General features: G+C 31.7%; 1 protein-coding gene across 2 annotated transcripts in view; it reads left to right on the forward strand.

The window, feature by feature from the left end:
• LOC134725637 (transmembrane channel-like protein 7) overlaps positions 1 to 18,821 on the forward strand; it is a 30,630-nt gene that overhangs the window by 7,793 nt on the left and 4,016 nt on the right. For both annotated transcript variants that reach the window (XM_063589624.1, XM_063589625.1), the window contains 11 exons: positions 3,735 to 3,979; positions 4,550 to 4,695; positions 5,264 to 5,414; positions 6,353 to 6,514; positions 6,957 to 7,126; positions 8,250 to 8,400; positions 9,779 to 9,876; positions 11,652 to 11,765; positions 12,247 to 12,322; positions 14,313 to 14,443; positions 15,658 to 15,822. In XM_063589624.1, coding sequence (XP_063445694.1) covers positions 3,735 to 3,979; positions 4,550 to 4,695; positions 5,264 to 5,414; positions 6,353 to 6,514; positions 6,957 to 7,126; positions 8,250 to 8,400; positions 9,779 to 9,876; positions 11,652 to 11,765; positions 12,247 to 12,322; positions 14,313 to 14,443; positions 15,658 to 15,822 — 1,609 coding nt within the window. The remainder of the gene's footprint in view (positions 1 to 3,734; positions 3,980 to 4,549; positions 4,696 to 5,263; positions 5,415 to 6,352; positions 6,515 to 6,956; positions 7,127 to 8,249; positions 8,401 to 9,778; positions 9,877 to 11,651; positions 11,766 to 12,246; positions 12,323 to 14,312; positions 14,444 to 15,657; positions 15,823 to 18,821) is intronic.

An 18,821-nucleotide genomic window follows, 5' to 3' on the forward strand; every position in this document is an offset into this window, starting at 1 on the left:
TTTACTGTAGACTCTAATTTCATCTTTTCTATATTAGAGTGATTTCCGATCCTTTTTCAATGCTGGCATGGATTGTTTAATTCTTTTATGAACCAAATATCGAGTTTGAATTTGTCCCGGTTAACACAGTGTTGTCAGAATGAATTGATCGGCTTTAATACTAAGATCGGGTATACACCTCGTTTTAAATCTTACTTCTGCATGCTTGTATTTAAATTGTTAGACCTATTTTCTGCATATTTTCATGTTTGTCATTTCTGCATGTTGTTAATCTGAGGATTTGCACACAATATAGTCTACATCATAAACTTATTTCATTAGTCATGTTTACACACATGCTCAAGACGCATCTCTGCCAAAACATATTTTATTTTACCAAATTTCCCGTCTCGATAACTTTCCCTTTTCTTTAACTTAATGACAAAGAATGTTGTAATGTTTGCTGAATGAAGTTTCAGTAACATAAGAAAATATTTGTTTGGTCCATGCCTTATTTGTTAAAAATCCACATTTAAGGATTAAATTGATTGATTGATTGTTGGTTGCTTGCTTGCTTAACGTCCAGTGGCAAATATGTCGTGCATGTTCAGGACGAGAACAAGTTAATAATAAATACAATAGGAAGTTTTGTTCATAACAGAGGCCATCCGGGATGTTGGTCTTGGAAATTTGGAGTGCCACTAGAAAATGAGGATATTGGGTAGGGACAGAAATTTTGCCGCAAGCAACAGTCCACATACTCAACCCTTAAATTATAGTTGTTGCAATGGTTTTTAACGGGCATAGAGTTTGGCACTCTCTTAATTTACACGAGGCATCAGATTTAACGTTCCCATTCTGACCGGACGTGCATGACTGCCAGCTTAATAAATCCTGCACAGCCAAATGGACGCTCCTCTTCGGCAAATGTTTTACTGCCGGTCGGGAGAAGACCAAGCGACCATATTTCGTTTCCCCAGTCACCCTTGGTGTAACACGTATTTAAACAATAAGCATAATGCATACTTATTATAATGGCTCTTCAACTATTTTAGTTCTTATACATCCGTTGCTTTAAAATGTTCTGCCTTTAGTGTCCCTTATCTAGGTTAACCCAGAAAAGCGCTTCATTTCATTTAATCTTCAGAATTTTTTAGACCGCAATGAGGTTCAAAAGAAGGACTCGCTTAAGTATATATTTTTATTTTTTTTAGAAAAGATCGGAGTATTTGGTATAACTACTCGTCGCAGATATTTCATACATGTATATTCAAAATGAAAACCTTACACCTTATATGATCCTTTTGAGATCGACATACCTAGTCAGTGCAATAATGACCATAACATATCCATGCAGTGTTATGCAATAAAATTTGTGCAGGGGAATGCTTTAAATAGCGATGCATATAAAGTAATGCTTTGAATTAACTGGTGTAAAATTAATTATATAGAATACGACCTTATAAGAATTATCAAGTTCGATGCTTTAAAAATTTACCTAATAAAATGTTACAAGAATGTACTCAGTGTAATGTACGGAGATTATTCATACTGTCTTGCCTATTGAAACATGGGTTTACCTAACGAAGTGCCGTACGAATATAGCCTCTGCATAATGCAAATGCATAGCTTTCCTATTTATATCATATAAAACAATAAGGAGATGGGGTATGACATCCAATGAGTCAACTACCCGCCACTGGTTAAATGAAGTCGATGTAAGCAATAACTATTAACAACCAAAGTCTTTTCAACAATTAAAGGGATGTTCAACGTTGATAATAAAAAAAAGTAATATCCTATAAAAAACGTTGAATGCAAATGATATGACACTCCAAATTCTTACATTATTGGACAAGTAATTGGCAGATCCTTACGGGAGTTGGGACCCCCCCTTTTAGCCGATCAATGCATTTGAATGGGGACATAAAGTTGGAACCCCCTTTGTCCTGGGTTGGGACCCCCTTTTTTTAAATGGCTGGTGAAAGCATAGAGCTGACCGAGTGCGGGATCTTCCTGGATAATCATTGAGGTCGTTTGAGCATCCCTTGCAGTAGACTTCCGTTAAATTAAAAAAAAGTGTTTAAAACGCTATTGAAATGTATTAAACATGTTAAAAGTCTGAACTCATTTCACCTCTCATTCCACTAAACATTAAATAACAGTTACAAGTGCCACAAAACTTTCCTGACCTTTTTTCTTTAACCGTAATGATATATTCTACTCATTCATAATCTTGATTTGAGACTTGGGAATAAAACGTTACTTCAAAGTTACATTTTTTTCTCTAATTTGAAATGATGCACACAGGCACAATAAAAGAAAACAAATGTTGCTATCCTTCGAAATTGGAATTTGAAAAAGAAGAAATGACGTGTTATATTTTTATCATACATGAGAATCATGTGTATTTGTACTTTCAATTTCAATTTGGTTCTAACTTTAGATTCAGTTTTCCCATAAATTTCGGACGGAATAGAAGACACCTGTTTATTTTCTGCACATGTAGAAAAGGTTGAATGACATAGTTTTTACTTATTCTAAGATAAAAGTTTTGAGTGATCACTTTTTAGTTTACTATGGGGCCTAATTTGTTAATTTTCGTCTTTGTTCTTTCGACTTGTAAGTGTTGCCCTAGACTACAGTGGTCAAATTGTATTCTCTTGGTATGGTCTTATTCTCTAAATGGATATAAAACATGTCCGAAAATTTTCATTTGCACAAAATACGAACATGTTAACGTTTTTTTCATTTAATAATTAATTTCACATGTCATTCATTAATTGTTCGGTAACCTAAAACTTTATGTTGAGGACTGTGTGTTTTCGTTCAAAACTACGGCTTTTAAAACGGTATTGTTGGGTCAATTCAGCATGTTCAGGTTTCATTTTAATTAATTTGATATCAATAGAAGTAGAATCGTCACATGTTTATTTATTTATAATTCTGTTGTGAGGTGTTTTTATCTGTTGATATCATAAGTTTTACACGAAATGCCTTTCATGTCCCATGTGTCTAAAACAAAAAAAATCAACTGGTATTAAAGTCAGGCTGCACAAAACAATAGAATGCTTTGATTTCTAACTGGAGTATTTCAGATAATTTCTCATGATTAGGTTTTTTAAGACAGCACGGGCGTACTTGTTAGATTTATGATAGACTGCACGAAGTATTTTATCTTTCGTGTGTCCTTTCTTGGAGTAAGGGAGATAACTTGCGTAACTAACGTAGAACGTTATTAATCCCGTATTCTGCTAGGGGCGTGCAATTACGTACACTTCGCCTTAAGATATTAGTGGCAAATTGATATACTCCTCTTAACAGCTAGACAGATAATAATGACATGCCATAGTTGTATAAAACACTTTGCATAACATAATATTATCGCTGTCTTTCCTGTTAAAGCGGAGATAATTGAATTTACTTGTTTCAATGTTGCAAAAAAGTTTTTCATTCAGGCAGTTGAGTTTCAAACAAAATATTTTGTGTCTCATATAGTAAAATAATTATCAGCATAAGTATATGGTATGTTTTTTTTATTTTTTCCAGTTTACTCTACTTATTTGATCAGTTGTATTCATTGAATTTTGTTTTAAACCTTTTAGACCAATTTGCTGAACATATGTATATTTTCCCCACATAGATTTTGGACAACTCTTATTAACTATTTTTGATGCTGTCATATATGTATGTTTTGCAGGTAGATTTGGGACAATTATAATTAATTATTTCTGATGCTGACATATATTTTGCAGGTAGATTTGGGACAGCTATAATGAACTATTTCCGTTTCATTAGATGGTTGATGTTTATGAATCTCTACATGATGGTTATTATGATGTGTGTAACACTGGTTCCCCACTTGATCTTGACAGATTCCACTAATGTCACCATTAGTAATAAAACAAAACAATGTACTGAAGACTATGGTACACATCTTGATAATATAACTGATACTGAGAATATTGGAAATAAGATATTTGATGTCCTACAAGGAACCGTAAGTTATTCAGTTTTCACTTTGCTTTTGGTAATAATTTTTTCCCTTGTGTGTTAATCACCCCTATCACCATCATTCAAAAGCAGTATGCTTATATAATCTTTTAGATAAAATAGTTCAATAGTTGAAATCTCAACTTCATCATCAAAAAAGGAAAGAAAATACCAAGCTGGCCTCTAAACAAATATATATACTAGTTCAGTGATAATGAACATCATACTAAATTCCAAACTATACACAAGAAACTAAAATTAAAAATCATACAAGACTACCAAAGGGCAGAGGCTCCTGACTTGTGACAGGCACAAACATGTGGTGGGGTTAAACATGTTTTATGATATCTCAACCCTCCCTTATACATCTAGCCAATGTAGAAAAGTAAACGCACAACAATACGCACAGTAAAATTCAATTCAAGAGAAGTCTTAGTCTGATGTCAGAAGGGGTTACAAAAGAAAATAAACAAAATGACAATAATACATAAATAACAACAGACTAGCAGTTACTGACATGCCAGCTCCTGTTTACATGTTGCTAATATGATTTTTTTAATGTACCAGTATATTGCAGGGCTGGATGGAGCAGACAGTCCTGTTTTATGGTGCTTATCAAAACAAGACATTGTTAGAAAGTGAAACAACATATAATATGAGTTTGGCCTACTTGTTAGCAACTGGAGGATCTTTCTTGATAAGCTTCTTCCTTATTGTTAGAAAGTAAGGACTGCTTTTTTCTTTGATATTTCTTTGAATTATCTCCCTTTAGTATTCAAGTCAAAAGTTCACACCCCCTACTGTTCAATCTCTGTAGCTTTTATTTGTTCTTAAGGCAAATTGGGGTTAAAACAGATAAATCAAGACTCATTATTTGCTTAAGTTTTACAGGAAAATAAAATACTTTTGACCTTCTCATCTCCTCAATTAAATAAAAGTGTTAATGTCATGATGAGAGAAGATTCTTTGAAACAAAACTAATGTCAGTTTGATTACAAATGATTCAACTTATAATCAAAAGCTAAAAGAACAATATTTTAACAATTGCAGGTCTCTGAATGGCCTTCAACAATGAGCAAAACCCTTACTATTCCATAGGATATGAGAGACTTATATAATTGACAAAATGTGAAAAAATTCCAAAGAGAATTTATACCGTGAGTAAAACAATGAATAATACTAATGTGACAGACTGCAACCAACACCAACCACAGCACTTAATTTAAAATATATCAATTACCAAAACAAATCTTGTTAGACCAGAAATGTGAACTGATATTTTTTTTGTTAGTACAGGGAAAGGTATAAAGCAAGGAGTAATGAACAAAGACAGTACAGTAAACCAGTACACTAACAAAGTTTTCTGTGGAGGTTGGGATTTCTGTATAAATGATGAAAAAGCTGCTAAACGAAGACATCAAAATTTTCTTCAAGAATTGCAGGTAGCTTAATAAAAAGTGATACAGTCAGTTAAGGTGGTACCTAACACTACAGGGAGATAACTCTGTAAAATCAGCAGAACGTTTTAATGACGTTGTGTTCTTAAGCCGGGAATGTTAAGCTTCTCAATGATCAAAACAAGTGTTTGTCAAACTGCTATATAACCAGTGTAATTTTTCTGATTAAACGGTTGGTTCAATTTTTTTTAGTTTTTTATATTTTTGTCAAAGGGTCAAAGTAAATACTTTGTCAAAATTTTAAGAAAATTAAACGAGCCAAATTAATTTTAGTTCAGGTGTTAGGTACCACCTTAAACAGAATTACAAAGTGCAAGTATTTAAATCATGTTGTAAAGAAATATAGCTATTCATAATGCATCAATGTTAAGAGGTGATTGGCTAAAATGGTCCATTTTAAAAATACTACAAAACAAAAGATGTGAAAGACACTAAAAAAATCATTTGAGATTGAGTAACTTGCATGAAAGGGTCTGGAATATATTGATTTCACAAAAAACTTCTATTAGAGATTAATGTCTCCGCACATACTTTATGGGTTCATATATTTGTGTGTATCCTATGTAAATCTCTATACTGTAGATTCATTATTATTCATTGGATACCAAATTTCGTGGAATTCACGGGTACAGTTAAACCTCGAAATTAAATGATCAACGAATGATGAATACTCTATAGGTTTGTGTGCAGACTTCAGCAAAACCACGAAATTAAATATCCACGAATATACAGGTTTTCATTAATCCAAGAAAATTGGTACCCACGAAAATAAATGAATCCACAGTACATATCTAATGTTAAGAGTAACTAAATATTTAAAGCTGATTGAACTATCATAATGAAATTCAAATTCATTATATATAAGGCTTGCGTGTATAGAAAACATTAAAAGATGAAATTACATGTTATTTTTTTCATTAAAGGGAGACTTGGACACCCAGAGGTTAATATGGAGGAAGCAAAGTCTTACCCTGAAAGATAAGATTAAACTTTATCTCATTAGAACAGCTGTAAATATATTTGTTATAGCTGCCTTGGGTGGATCTCTGTACCTTATCTTCTACACTAATGAAAAGATGTTAGAGGTAATTACTGTTAAAATGAAGGAAAACTTTTGTTATTTCCTTTTCAGATTAATCATCTTCTGTAGGCCATGTCAATATTAAAGTAATTTTTTAATCTTAAATGGACTCAAAAACTGTATCTCTATCTGTACATACCATATATAGTATACACTTTCTCCATAAATTACAATTTCAAGTAGAGTATGAAAACAAGGGTAAACAAAATTGAAACAACACTGTAAAAACCTCTACTAGGGGAAAGTACATGTACTGGTTTAACCTACAAATTTTACTAATTTGTTTATGATTTACCTTATCCAGTAATTCACTAAACAAATTTTTCTCTCATTTCTCCATTACACCATTTTTTTTCTTCCTTGTATTAAACTATGTAGTTTTGACATGAAAACATTTGCCTCTATTTTTTAATCATGACACTTAAATATCTTACTTTGTTTTACAGCTACAGAAAAATGATTCTTCTAAAGGCAATGTCATTGTGGAAGCCTTAATTCAGTATATGCCATCCATTACTATTACACTTTTGAATGTGATAGTACCTTTGATATTCAACAAGCTAGTAACATACGAAGACTATACACCTGTGTTTGAGATTCGAATAACTTTACTAAGGTTTGTACCGAGAGTGCCTGGAGTTTAGTCATGTCAGATGAAGAATGTTGCTCCAATTTAAATGAATAACTATGTTTAACAACGACTCTTCAAGTACAAGGGGTTCTAGCACTTCATTTTGATGCTTAGCTTTCATCTTAAAGTTTGAAAAAGCTTTTATTTACTAATATTAAGATGGTAAATACAAATAACAGAATTAGGTCACTACTTTTATTTCATCTGTGATGAAAATTCATGGTAGTTATTATTTTTCTAGTAGCAACTAAGTTTTTAATATTGCAAAGCCTTCTATATGTTATCACCACTTAGAATCATTTCATGATTATGATATTATTTTTAACTTTGGAATTCTAAAAATTAATTCATGTTGTGAAGGTGTTATAATATCAGATTATTACATGGCATTTTTCATATCTCATGTATTATCAGCCCAAGGTTCAATATCAGTCCAAGAGCCGCATAGCTCGAAGGCTGATATTGACCGATGGCTGATAATACATGCGATAGGAAAAATGACATGTTATGAACTTTTTATCATATGCTTCAATAATGGAGAAAAAAAACAGATTCATATATTGATTCTTTTACATGGTTCTAAAATAGAAGTTCAAAGAGTGAAAAGTTCACGGATGTCGGACCCCAAATTTAGTACATTCGATATCATTTCTATCATATACCCCAACAGAAAAGAAAAATATCTAAATATGTACAAATCAACACAAAAAGTTATTCTACGAAACTTTTAAAACTGCATTTATTTAATATTTGTTTGTTTTTTTGTTTGTTTTTTTACACAATATACTTTCCAGTATCCAAATAATTGTTTTGCATATTACTTTGTAATGTATTCCACTGAAAACGTAGCATTGAGGTGTATTTTTCCAGAATTTGCAGAGTATCACCTGAATGCCATGCAATAACGTTATGGAAAGGCATGTGATAACAATCGAAGCATGTGATAAACTTTTCATATCAGCCTGCTAAGCACCAATTCGAAAAATAACGAATTTACGTTAATGCTATTATCATACAGTAACAATCATATGTTATTTAGTCTAAGTATATGATAAAACCTTGTACATGCACTTCTAAAAAACATTCTAGATAATTTTCTTTTTTTTAGGATTATATTACTACGATTAGCCTCGCTTGGGATTTTGATCGGATCACTGTACCGTATTGTTGCTTCTCCTGCTGATAGTTATAGGTCAGACTGTGGAAATCAAAGATGGGAAGTCACTGATCCAAACCAACAAGGCACAACCAGTATAAAGGTTAATTTACTTCTCATGGATTTGTATGTTGCATCAAATATCCAAAACAGTTTCCATACAGTAATAGGCTATTACATTTTCCTCAATCCCCAGTGGGTTTGGAAGATGATATGGTTAAAATATTTTGGGATCCATGCAAGATTTAATTTTACCCTATTTAGCAAACTCCAAAAAGATCTTTAGCAGATGTTGCTCCGAATGTAAAGTCCCTTTATTCACAAAATGAAGTTCCATTGAAATTCAGCCTTTTTAAGGATTTGATAACCCCATGGTTCTTCTATTTTCTATATGTACTTTGCTCTTCAAAACAGCACAAATGTATCAGCCACTTCTTGAAAATAAAAGCTTTGCATAGAGATTTTTCTCTCATACAATACCGTATAGCAGGTTATTTTCGCAGGGTGTAAATTTTCACTAAAATCGCCAAAATAAATTCTGCCAATTAAAAACCGGCACATTCAAAGGCATTCATAAGGTTTTAAATCCACCAAAATAAAAACCGGCAAAATATTTCGTATACCGTGTTCAATGATAATCGCAAAATTTTACACCTGCTAAAAATAACCTGCTATAGGGTAATTGTGCATATCTATAAATACTTGAATTGGATTGGTCAAGTAGACTTTTTCTATTGGTTTACACTTCGATAAACCATGTTTCCGAAACTACTTTTGTAATCTATTCATGCGCGATACACATTTTGGCAGGGATACTGAGATTTTCAGCAAGTTGAGATTTTAAAACAATTGCATAACAGTTGTTTCTATTCTAATGCATATATAACCAAAAAAGAAAATAAAATAAATGCACTAAAGCTTCGAAAATGTATAAAAATATAATTTAAATAAATTTCCGGGAAATTTCACGAATGATTTTGCGAATTTACGTCATGGCAAAACACGACGTCATACGATTGAAAACTTTCAGACGGAAGATTATTTCGTTACTTGTGCGCTTCCAATTCGCATAGTATCTAATTAAAATGAATTTTTTGAGGTAGGTGCTAGTTCATTTTAGATTCTGTTGCATTTATCGAACATTTGAGTTTTTTTAGAAAGTCAAGATGGCGGCGTACTCCTTAGTTACAACATGCCGTTGTGCTTTTAATGGTACATATAGTAGCCATCAAAGTAACAATGTAAATTAATAATCGCGTATGTTTGGATGAAGAATTATAAGGATTAAACACATTTTTTCTAGAGGTTATTGATGTGTAAACCGGGTCTCTAACTCACAAACTTGACATAAAAGTCCTTCGGACTTTTATTCAGTTTGTGAGTTAACCGCCCCGGTTTACACATCAATAACCTCTAGAAAAAATGTGTTTAATCCTATAATATATTTTATATAAGAAATGCATTCTTGATGTATTTTACAGTGCTGGGAGACTTATGTAGGACAACAGATCTACAAATTGATCATTCTTGACTTTCTAGTTGGTGTAATCATTACATTTGTGGTGGAGTTTCCAAGAAGGTAAGAATAATTATGAATATGGTTTATGAGCAAATTTTCTTCTTTCAAATTTAAAAGCGCACTTTTTTTTTTATTTGCCACTGTGAGGTTTGTGGAGAATTTAAGGAGATGATTTTCAATGTAAAATCAGTATAAATTCAAGCCCCAATGAATTATTTCTATTCTAATAGGACAAAAACGGCAAATCTTTTGGATCGAAGCACTCTAGTGAAGGCAAATATTTGCTGTTCCTGTAAATAATCTCACCAATACATTGGCTTAGAAAAACTGAGCAAACTTAACTAGTACTGTGGATTCATTAATATTCGTTGGATACCAATTTTTGTGGATTTCGTGGGTACAGGAGAACCACGAATTCAAATGTTCAACAAAATACAAATTTTCTAAAGGAATGAATGGAGACTTTGCCAAAACCACAAAACTAAATATCAACAAATATGTAAGTTTTTCCCAAACCACTAAAATTGGTACAAAGGAAAAATTAAATGAATCCACAGTAATATGCTTTAACTATTTACAAAAACATATTTAGATAGATTTGGATGAAATTAAATGATAATTTTACATAAGAATTCCAGTTTCATAATCATGTATTTTCCCGAAAAATGTTCTTATATTCTTACGTCATTGTCCAATGACATCGGTAGCACATTCATAAAAAAGCAAATGATGTTGGAGCGTGATTGGAACAGCTCAGAGAATTTAGTCATATTTTACGTCAGGTGTGTACTGAAAGCGTTTGAAAATGTCAAATTAGAAAAAGATATAATATAAGGAGATACTGTTTGATTGTTACTTCTGCTTTAACAAGAAGATAAAATTGGAAAACTCTGTTCTGTTTAATAAATATTCTAATATGACGTGCTTCTTCAGCTTTGTAAACAACACTGTGATAAAATCCTCGATAAAATATACTTATCACAGACTCCGAGATATACATAATAATGGCTGTTACAATATACTTCCCACGTAAATCTACATGTATTGGAACCTATTTGCAGACCCTTTGCTGATTTTATTGTTTTAAAAAGTACAATTAAAAATAGACAAAATAACATTTATTCTTATTCGTATGCATAACAAAAAGAAGTAATGCACAAGAGCTTGGAGAAATCAACAAAATAAAAATTAAATAAAATTCTATGAAAGTCTGTTAATCCTTTTGGTGCATTTAAGTCATTTCAAAACATGACGCCATACAAATGAAAAAGCTAAAGTTGAGAGTTTTCTGCAGTAACGTGAACTATCAAAATTCGTTTGATATTGTATTAAAACTGATTTTTGAGGTAGGTTTTGATTTATTTTATATTCTATTGCATTATTCGCATATTAATTCATTTCAGCAAGTCAGCATGGAGGCCCATTAGTTACTAAATGTCAACTTTTGGATTTGACGGAAGCTTTCGAGAAAAACATGTAAATTAAAAATGGCAAATGTTGGGTTAGAGAATTAAAAGTATTAAAAAGTTTTTTTCTAGCAGTTATTCATGAAATAACCTATGCAAGCTACATATTTATAAAGATATTTGAGCGTTATATTACAGGGAGTAAAAAAAAACAGCCACACACACACCATACCAACCCTCGCTTCAGTTTTTTAATGACCGTATTTGTCCTATTAGAATCGAAATAATTCATGGAAGCCATAGATTATTTCTTAAGTTAAGTTTACTTGTTCATTTTGTTGCTGTTGTGTTATGTGCAAAGTGTACATGTCTTTATTAGAACAATAATACACTATATTGAATTTGATACTATTTGTTTTTACATTTTAGATTCATATACAAGAAATTTCACAGTACAAACAAACTAGTGAATATGGTAGGACAACAAGAGTTTGATCTGCCTAAAGTTGTATTAGATATTGTTTATTCACAGACTTTGTGCTGGTGAGTACTCAATTTTTAAGTTAAAAGTTACTTTACTGTTGAGAAAAGGAAATGGATCTGCCTCATTGACGTTGAATTTTGAAAAAAATAGCATTCATTATTCATATCAATCGTTTCTTGTAAGTTAAACTGATACCTGCCTGAGAACCATGGTCTCTAAAAAAAAATCAGAATTTGATATGGGACTTAAAACACCTACCATTTGAACATTCAATAGGTATTTCAATTGTCATGAGTTGTGTAAAATTGTTTTTCATAAAATATTCAGTGAAGTATATGTACTAAAACATTACAAATATTAGTATGGACTAAAAGCAAAACACCTAATATACTGCTAACTTATGATTATGCATACATACTGTAAATTCAGAAGTTATTGCAAGGTTTTTATTATTGCAAATAATGTGTCTAGATGACTAGATTATATATAAGCATGCATTCTGATACCTAATTATTACTAGTATTTTACTGTCTATTGCAGGATGGGACTGTTTTTCTGTCCACTGACCCCAATATTAGGATTTCTGAAATGTTTTATCTTCTTTTATGTCAGAAAGGTATGTTTATGGATTTACCCAAAATTTATTGTTTGTTTTATTATTCCAACTGTACAAAATATAATGGTATGTACTGTAAATTCAGAAATTATTGCGAATAATGCGACTGAGTTGTAAACGCAATAATTAAAACTCGCATTTTGTAATATTTTAACTGAATTAAGCATGACTTTTCTCAAAATCGTAAAAATTAAAATCGCATTCAAGTGTTAAATGACAAAATCGCAATAATAAATGCACGCAATAATTTATGAATTTACAGTAATTATATTATATAGACATTCCACACTGATTCAATATAACTAAATGACAGTAACATGGGTTTAGGTGTAAAAGATTTGGTGAGACCAACTCATTATCAGTGTCTAAGATTTTGACACTCAAATGAATGTTTTACTTTTAGACTTTTCAAAAGCCTTCGATAGAGTCCACCATCAAAGATTTATAGCTAAGAAACTTGATCTTATGGTTGTGGCCTGTTATCTATTTCTTGCAAGAAAAGATATTTCTTGTATCACACTGTATGAAGGGGAATAAGAAAAAGCGATTCGAAAACTGTGTTAGTCTGATTGGCATATCCAGATTTAAGATAATTTACAAAATTTTCATAAGCTGTTTGTTAAGTTATTGAAGATGTTGTCAGTGGCAAAGGTCCTATGTAATCTCTTCAATTATATACAAAACATTTTTCACCTGCAAAACTTCTTTTTGTCAAATTTTATTACATTTTAGGATAATTAAATGTAATGAAAACATGGTGCAATTTCAAACATGATCAATTTCCTAAAATGGGATTGGTTGCAAAAAAGAACTAAAATATAGACAGACTAGGCTGTCCAAAATTTAATGGAGATTGGTTGAAATTCCTAAAGAGAAATAAAATTAACCTGATTCAAAGAGGCAAACCTTATAACTGTAAATTCAGATATAATTGCATACATTTATTACTGAGATTCCCGCTTCAGGTTAAAGTTTTTGGGTCAAGGTAGTTTTTTATGAAGTGGAAGATCAATCAATGATATGATTTTTCTTATTTTAACGCCAAATTAGAGTTTTCACCTCACTTCACAGTCCACTGAACATAGAAAATTATAGTGCGAGTTGGGCATCTGTGTACTGTGGACACATTCTTGTTTTTTGCTATTATGAAGATAGAAAAGTGCATACAGGTCTATATTTAAGAATGCTCATTCTTATTATTGCAATACTCACGGAATCTAATAATTTCTGAATTTTAAGTAATTAAGCATTACCCCAAATCAATATAGCAACTAGGAAGAAGATTGTAATTTTTACTTATGCTACATTTTCATATATCCCTTTTAACAAACTGTGTACAGCCAGTACGACCCCACAGAACATCAAGATCTAACGCTTTGTTTTTTTCAGATATCCCTATTGACAAACTGTGTACAGCCAGTACGACCCTACAGAACATCTAGATCTAACGCTTTGTTTTTTTCAGATATCCCTATTAACAAACTGTGTACAGCCAGTACGACCCTATAGAACATCTAGATCTAACTCTTTGTTTTTTCAGATATCCCTATTGACAAACTGTGTACAGCCAGTACGACCCTACAGAACATCAAGATCTAACGCTTTGTTTTTTCAGATATCCCTATTGACAAACTGTGTACAGCCAGTACGACCCTACAGAACATCAAGATCTAACGCTTTGTTTTTTCAGATATCCCTATTGACAAACTGTGTACAGCCAGTACGACCCTACAGAACATCAAGATCTAACGCTTTGTTTTTTCAGATATCCCTTTTAACAAACTGTGTACAGCCAGTACGACCCTACAGAACATCAAGATCTAACGCTTTGTTTTTTCAGATATCCCTTTTAACAAACTGTGTACAGCCAGTACGACCCTACAGAACATCAAGATCTAACTCTTTGTTTTTTCAGATATCCCTATTGACAAACTGTGTACAGCCAGTACGACCCTACAGAACATCAAGATCTAACGCTTTGTTTTTTCAGATATCCCTATTGACAAACTGTGTACAGCCAGTACGACCCTACAGAACATCTAGATCTAACTCTTTGTTTGCTGCTGTGTTATTTCTTTCCTTTCTGCTGGCAACAATACCATTGGCATATCTCATAGGCAGGTGAGTAAATATCATATGCTTTACCCTGTTGTAATGAGTTATCCCTAAAAGCAGACGATAAATGCAAAATATGATCATGAGAACAAATTTTTATAATAAAAATTTTTGCTTTCCTTTAAATTTGGTTATTGTAATACCACCAAATAAGAAAACCGTGCTTGATAATGTTGTGTAAAAAAAATTGCAATTATTGAAGGTCTTTAGGGAAAAAATGATAAATTTTGCCATGAATTTGTCTTAAAAACTATTAGAGAAACAGATTAGACCTCCAAGTCACATATCCATCATTAATTATTTTGTCACAGAAATAATAATATTTATTTACAGTCTTCATAGATTTGCAGTTTAATTCAAGCTCTCTATGTTCTAGCTAAACTTTTTATGTTAAGTGTTGTTGATTTAGTTACTTCCTGAATGGCATGTTTCTCTTCAAAGTGCAGTTATTTCCCATGTCACAATTTATCTATTAGAAATGTTTGTTTTATCTCCCTTGTCACAATTGATCTGGTAGAAATGTCTGTATTATCTCCCTTGTCGCATTTATCTGGTTTGTATTATCTCCCTTGTCACAATTTATCTAGTAGAATTGTTTGTATTATCTCCCTTGTCACAATTTATCTAGTAGAATTGTTTGTATTATCTCCCTTGTCACAATTTATCCAGTAGAAATGTTTGTATTATCTCCCTTGTCACAATTTATCTAGTAGAAAAGTTTGTATTATCTCCCTTGTCACAATTTATCTAGTAGAAATGTTTTCACTTCAACTTAAACAAATTTGTGGTTATGGTCATTGCAAATATAAAAAGGAATACAATAATACTGTGCTGAAATGCTAATATGGACAAAATGTAATAAAAAAAAATGAATGGTAGTGTTTTATTTCAATAGATATAGGAAGATTAGCAATGTTGTTTTTACCTTTAAAATGTTGTTTGCCATTCAGACTGTTAATGTGTCAAGCATTAATAACATTTTTACCATATATGGAGCTGATTTAAGTTTTTGATCTGAATATTCAGACATGTTATTTAAGAATATTACTATCTCTTTTTAGCTGTCGGACATTAGGAAAGTTTCTTGTTGCATATGTTATATCACCATCCCATGTATTCCGTTGGCCATTCAAACAGTTTATATATTGTGGTTAAGTTCAATATTTCACCATCCCAGTGTTGTTGGCTATTTATACAGTTTATATTATATTTTTTTTCAGTATTTCCCCATCACAGAGTTGTGGGCCCTTCAGACAATACATGGGAAGTTTTGTATTCTTTGATGTCATTCCTAATGAAATACAGACTTGGCCTTCGGCAGCAGTTAAAGTTTTCAGAGTACTTGGATCAACAGCTTTCCTCATTCCAGCAATTCTTGTAGTCTGGTAATTTAATATTTTTTGATAATAACAAACACAGAGAATATAACTGTACATTGTATTTACAATATTTCAAACTAGAAAATAAATTAATTGTTTTTTAAGTTTGAAATAAAGAAATTTTTATCTGCGGCAGAATTAAGAAAATATTGTTTCAACAGCTCTTAGGTCCGAGACCACCATTGTCGTCCCTTGATTTTCGTTGTTCACAAATATAGTCCCTAGTGTTGACAGTGGGTTACTTGCCATTAATTTTTATACCCCTTCCAAATTTATTTCTCCATGTTCAATGCCTCAAATTGCAAGAAGGGGGATGAAATTACACTGTAAAAAAATTTGGGTCCAGAATTTTAAAGGAAAGTAGTGATTTGGTCCAGCTGAAAAAGGTTGAAAATGAGCACTTCGGAAGCTGTCAAAAGATTTCAAGACGCCCTAAACATATAATTGTCCATATTTTGAGTTAGAGGCGATGAAGTTTTCTATAAATTTGATATAATTTGTCCCAAAAGTAGTACAACACACTGTAAAAGTTTCTTTGAGAAAGCGCAGGTGGGATTTTTTTTATTTCCATTTATGTTCTAAAAGAAATGCACTACGAAATAATTGTGTTCTCGGACCTAAGAGGTGAAATCTGTTAATATAGAATTTGTACTCTGGCAACTTCCCTAAATGATTTGATGGTGTCAACTTGTCAAATAGCATGAAACTAAAGGATTTAAACTTTTATTTTATAGAATTTCTGCAAAAACAACCAATTTTGGCATTTTATGGTCAAAATATGCATTTTATAACTTTTTCAATATTGATGCATAAATGGCATCCTGACTTTCTATCTGACAGGTTTTTATGTGTCAATATTTGTGTTTCTATGCCTTTATCTGCTTCTTTTACTTATTTATGAACTCTGAATCTACAGAAAAGAAGTTTATCTCAGATGAAATTTGCAAAATGTGTTGTATAAATGACCCTTGTCTAATGCCTTGTTTGGATGAAGTCAATAGTGGGGAGCTTGGTATATAAAATCTGATGTCCATATTAGAGACCTCACTAAATTTGTATCAAATGCACTTTACAATGTCTATTGTACCTGTTCCATTTCACATAATATATTTCTTTTCTTCTGTAGGATAGCAAGTGGTTTAAATATAAGCCTGTTGAGAATAAATTGCATGCAAGTTTTTCCCTAAAAAGGCAAAATTCTTTGATTCAGCCCATACTGCTTGTAAGAAAAGTTAATTGCAAGAGTCTTTTTGTGCTCAGATTTGTTGTATCATGTCACATGAGTATAGAAATGATAAAAAAGACACAAATTTTTATTTCTTATAGCCTCAATATGCATTTTTTAATGTAAATATGTGGCACGGCCTAAATTGATCCTAATTTTTTTCCAGTCTTACTTGGCCTAAGACCCTTTTAAACTAATATGATATGTTATTTGTAACTTTTCTTTCCATTTAAAGTACTTTAAATACATATGTAAGGATTATTTATAACCAAAAAGCTTCACAAATTTAAAATTGCTGGAAAATATTACATCTTCATGTAAGGCCCCCCTTCATTGAAAAACCTAAATTTGTAGGCGCTGGCTCATATAAATTTGACTTTTGAATAATTATGCCAAGTCTGATAAATCAAATGAGTACTCTATTGCTTTCAGTACATGATAAGTTATATATTAAGGCATTTAAAAAGTATTTTTTTGCAATATTTTAATTTTTAAAGCCCCAAATGTTGATAGTTGAAATTTTTCAATTTTAACGTCAAAATTTTACACGCAAAGATGAGTATAGAACTTAACCTAATGTCTATAATATACATCCTATTGTCATGAAACTTTGTAAGCAGTGTTATAATACATTAAGCTTTGTTCATACCAAGTTTTTTTAAGATTTGTCAACTCTTTCTACCCTATTAGGTCCGAGACCACCATTGTCGTCCCTTGATTTTCGTTGTTCACAAATATAGTCCCTAGTGTTGACAGTGGGTTACTTGCCATTAATTTTTATACCCCTTCCAAATTTATTTCTCCATGTTCAATGCCTCAAATTGCAAGAAGGGGGATGAAATTACACTGTAAAAAAATTTGGGTCCAGAATTTTAAAGGAAAGTAGTGATTTGGTCCAGCTGAAAAAGGTTGAAAATGAGCACTTCGGAAGCTGTCAAAAGATTTCAAGACGCCCTAAACATATAATTGTCCATATTTTGAGTTAGAGGCGATGAAGTTTTCTATAAATTTGATATAATTTGTCCCAAAAGTAGTACAACACACTGTAAAAGTTTCTTTGAGAAAGCGCAGGTGGGATTTTTTTTATTTCCATTTATGTTCTAAAAGAAATGCACTACGAAATAATTGTGTTCTCAGACCTAAGAGGTGAAATCTGTAAATATAGAATTTGTACTCTGGCAACTTCCCTAAATGATTTGATGGTGTCAACTTGTCAAATAGCATGAAACTAAAGGATTTAAACTTTTATTTTATAGAATTTCTGCAAAAACAACCAATTTTGGCATTTTATGGTCAAAATATGCATTTTATAACTTTTTCAATATTGATGCATAAATGGCATCCTGACTTTCTATCTGACAGGTTTTTATGTGTCAATATTTGTGTTTCTATGCCTTTATCTGCTTCTTTTACTTATTTATGAACTCTGAATCTACAGAAAAGAAGTTTATCTCAGATGAAATTTGCAAAATGTGTTGTATAAATGACCCTTGTCTAACGCCTTGTTTGGATGAAGTCAATAGTGGGGAGCTTGGTATATAAAATCTGATGTCCATATTAGAGACCTCACTAAATTTGTATCAAATGCACTTTACAATGTCTATTGTACCTGTTCCATTTCACATAATATATTTCTTTTCTTCTGTAGGATAGCAAGTGGTTTAAATATAAGCCTGTTGAGAATAAATTGCATGCAAGTTTTTCCCTAAAAAGGCAAAATTCTTTGATTCAGCCCATACTGCTTGTAAGAAAAGTTAATTGCAAGAGTCTTTTTGTGCTC

The sequence above is a fragment of the Mytilus trossulus genome, chromosome 7, assembly GCF_036588685.1.
Source record: "Mytilus trossulus isolate FHL-02 chromosome 7, PNRI_Mtr1.1.1.hap1, whole genome shotgun sequence".
Classification (NCBI taxonomy): Eukaryota; Metazoa; Mollusca; class Bivalvia; order Mytilida; family Mytilidae; genus Mytilus; species Mytilus trossulus.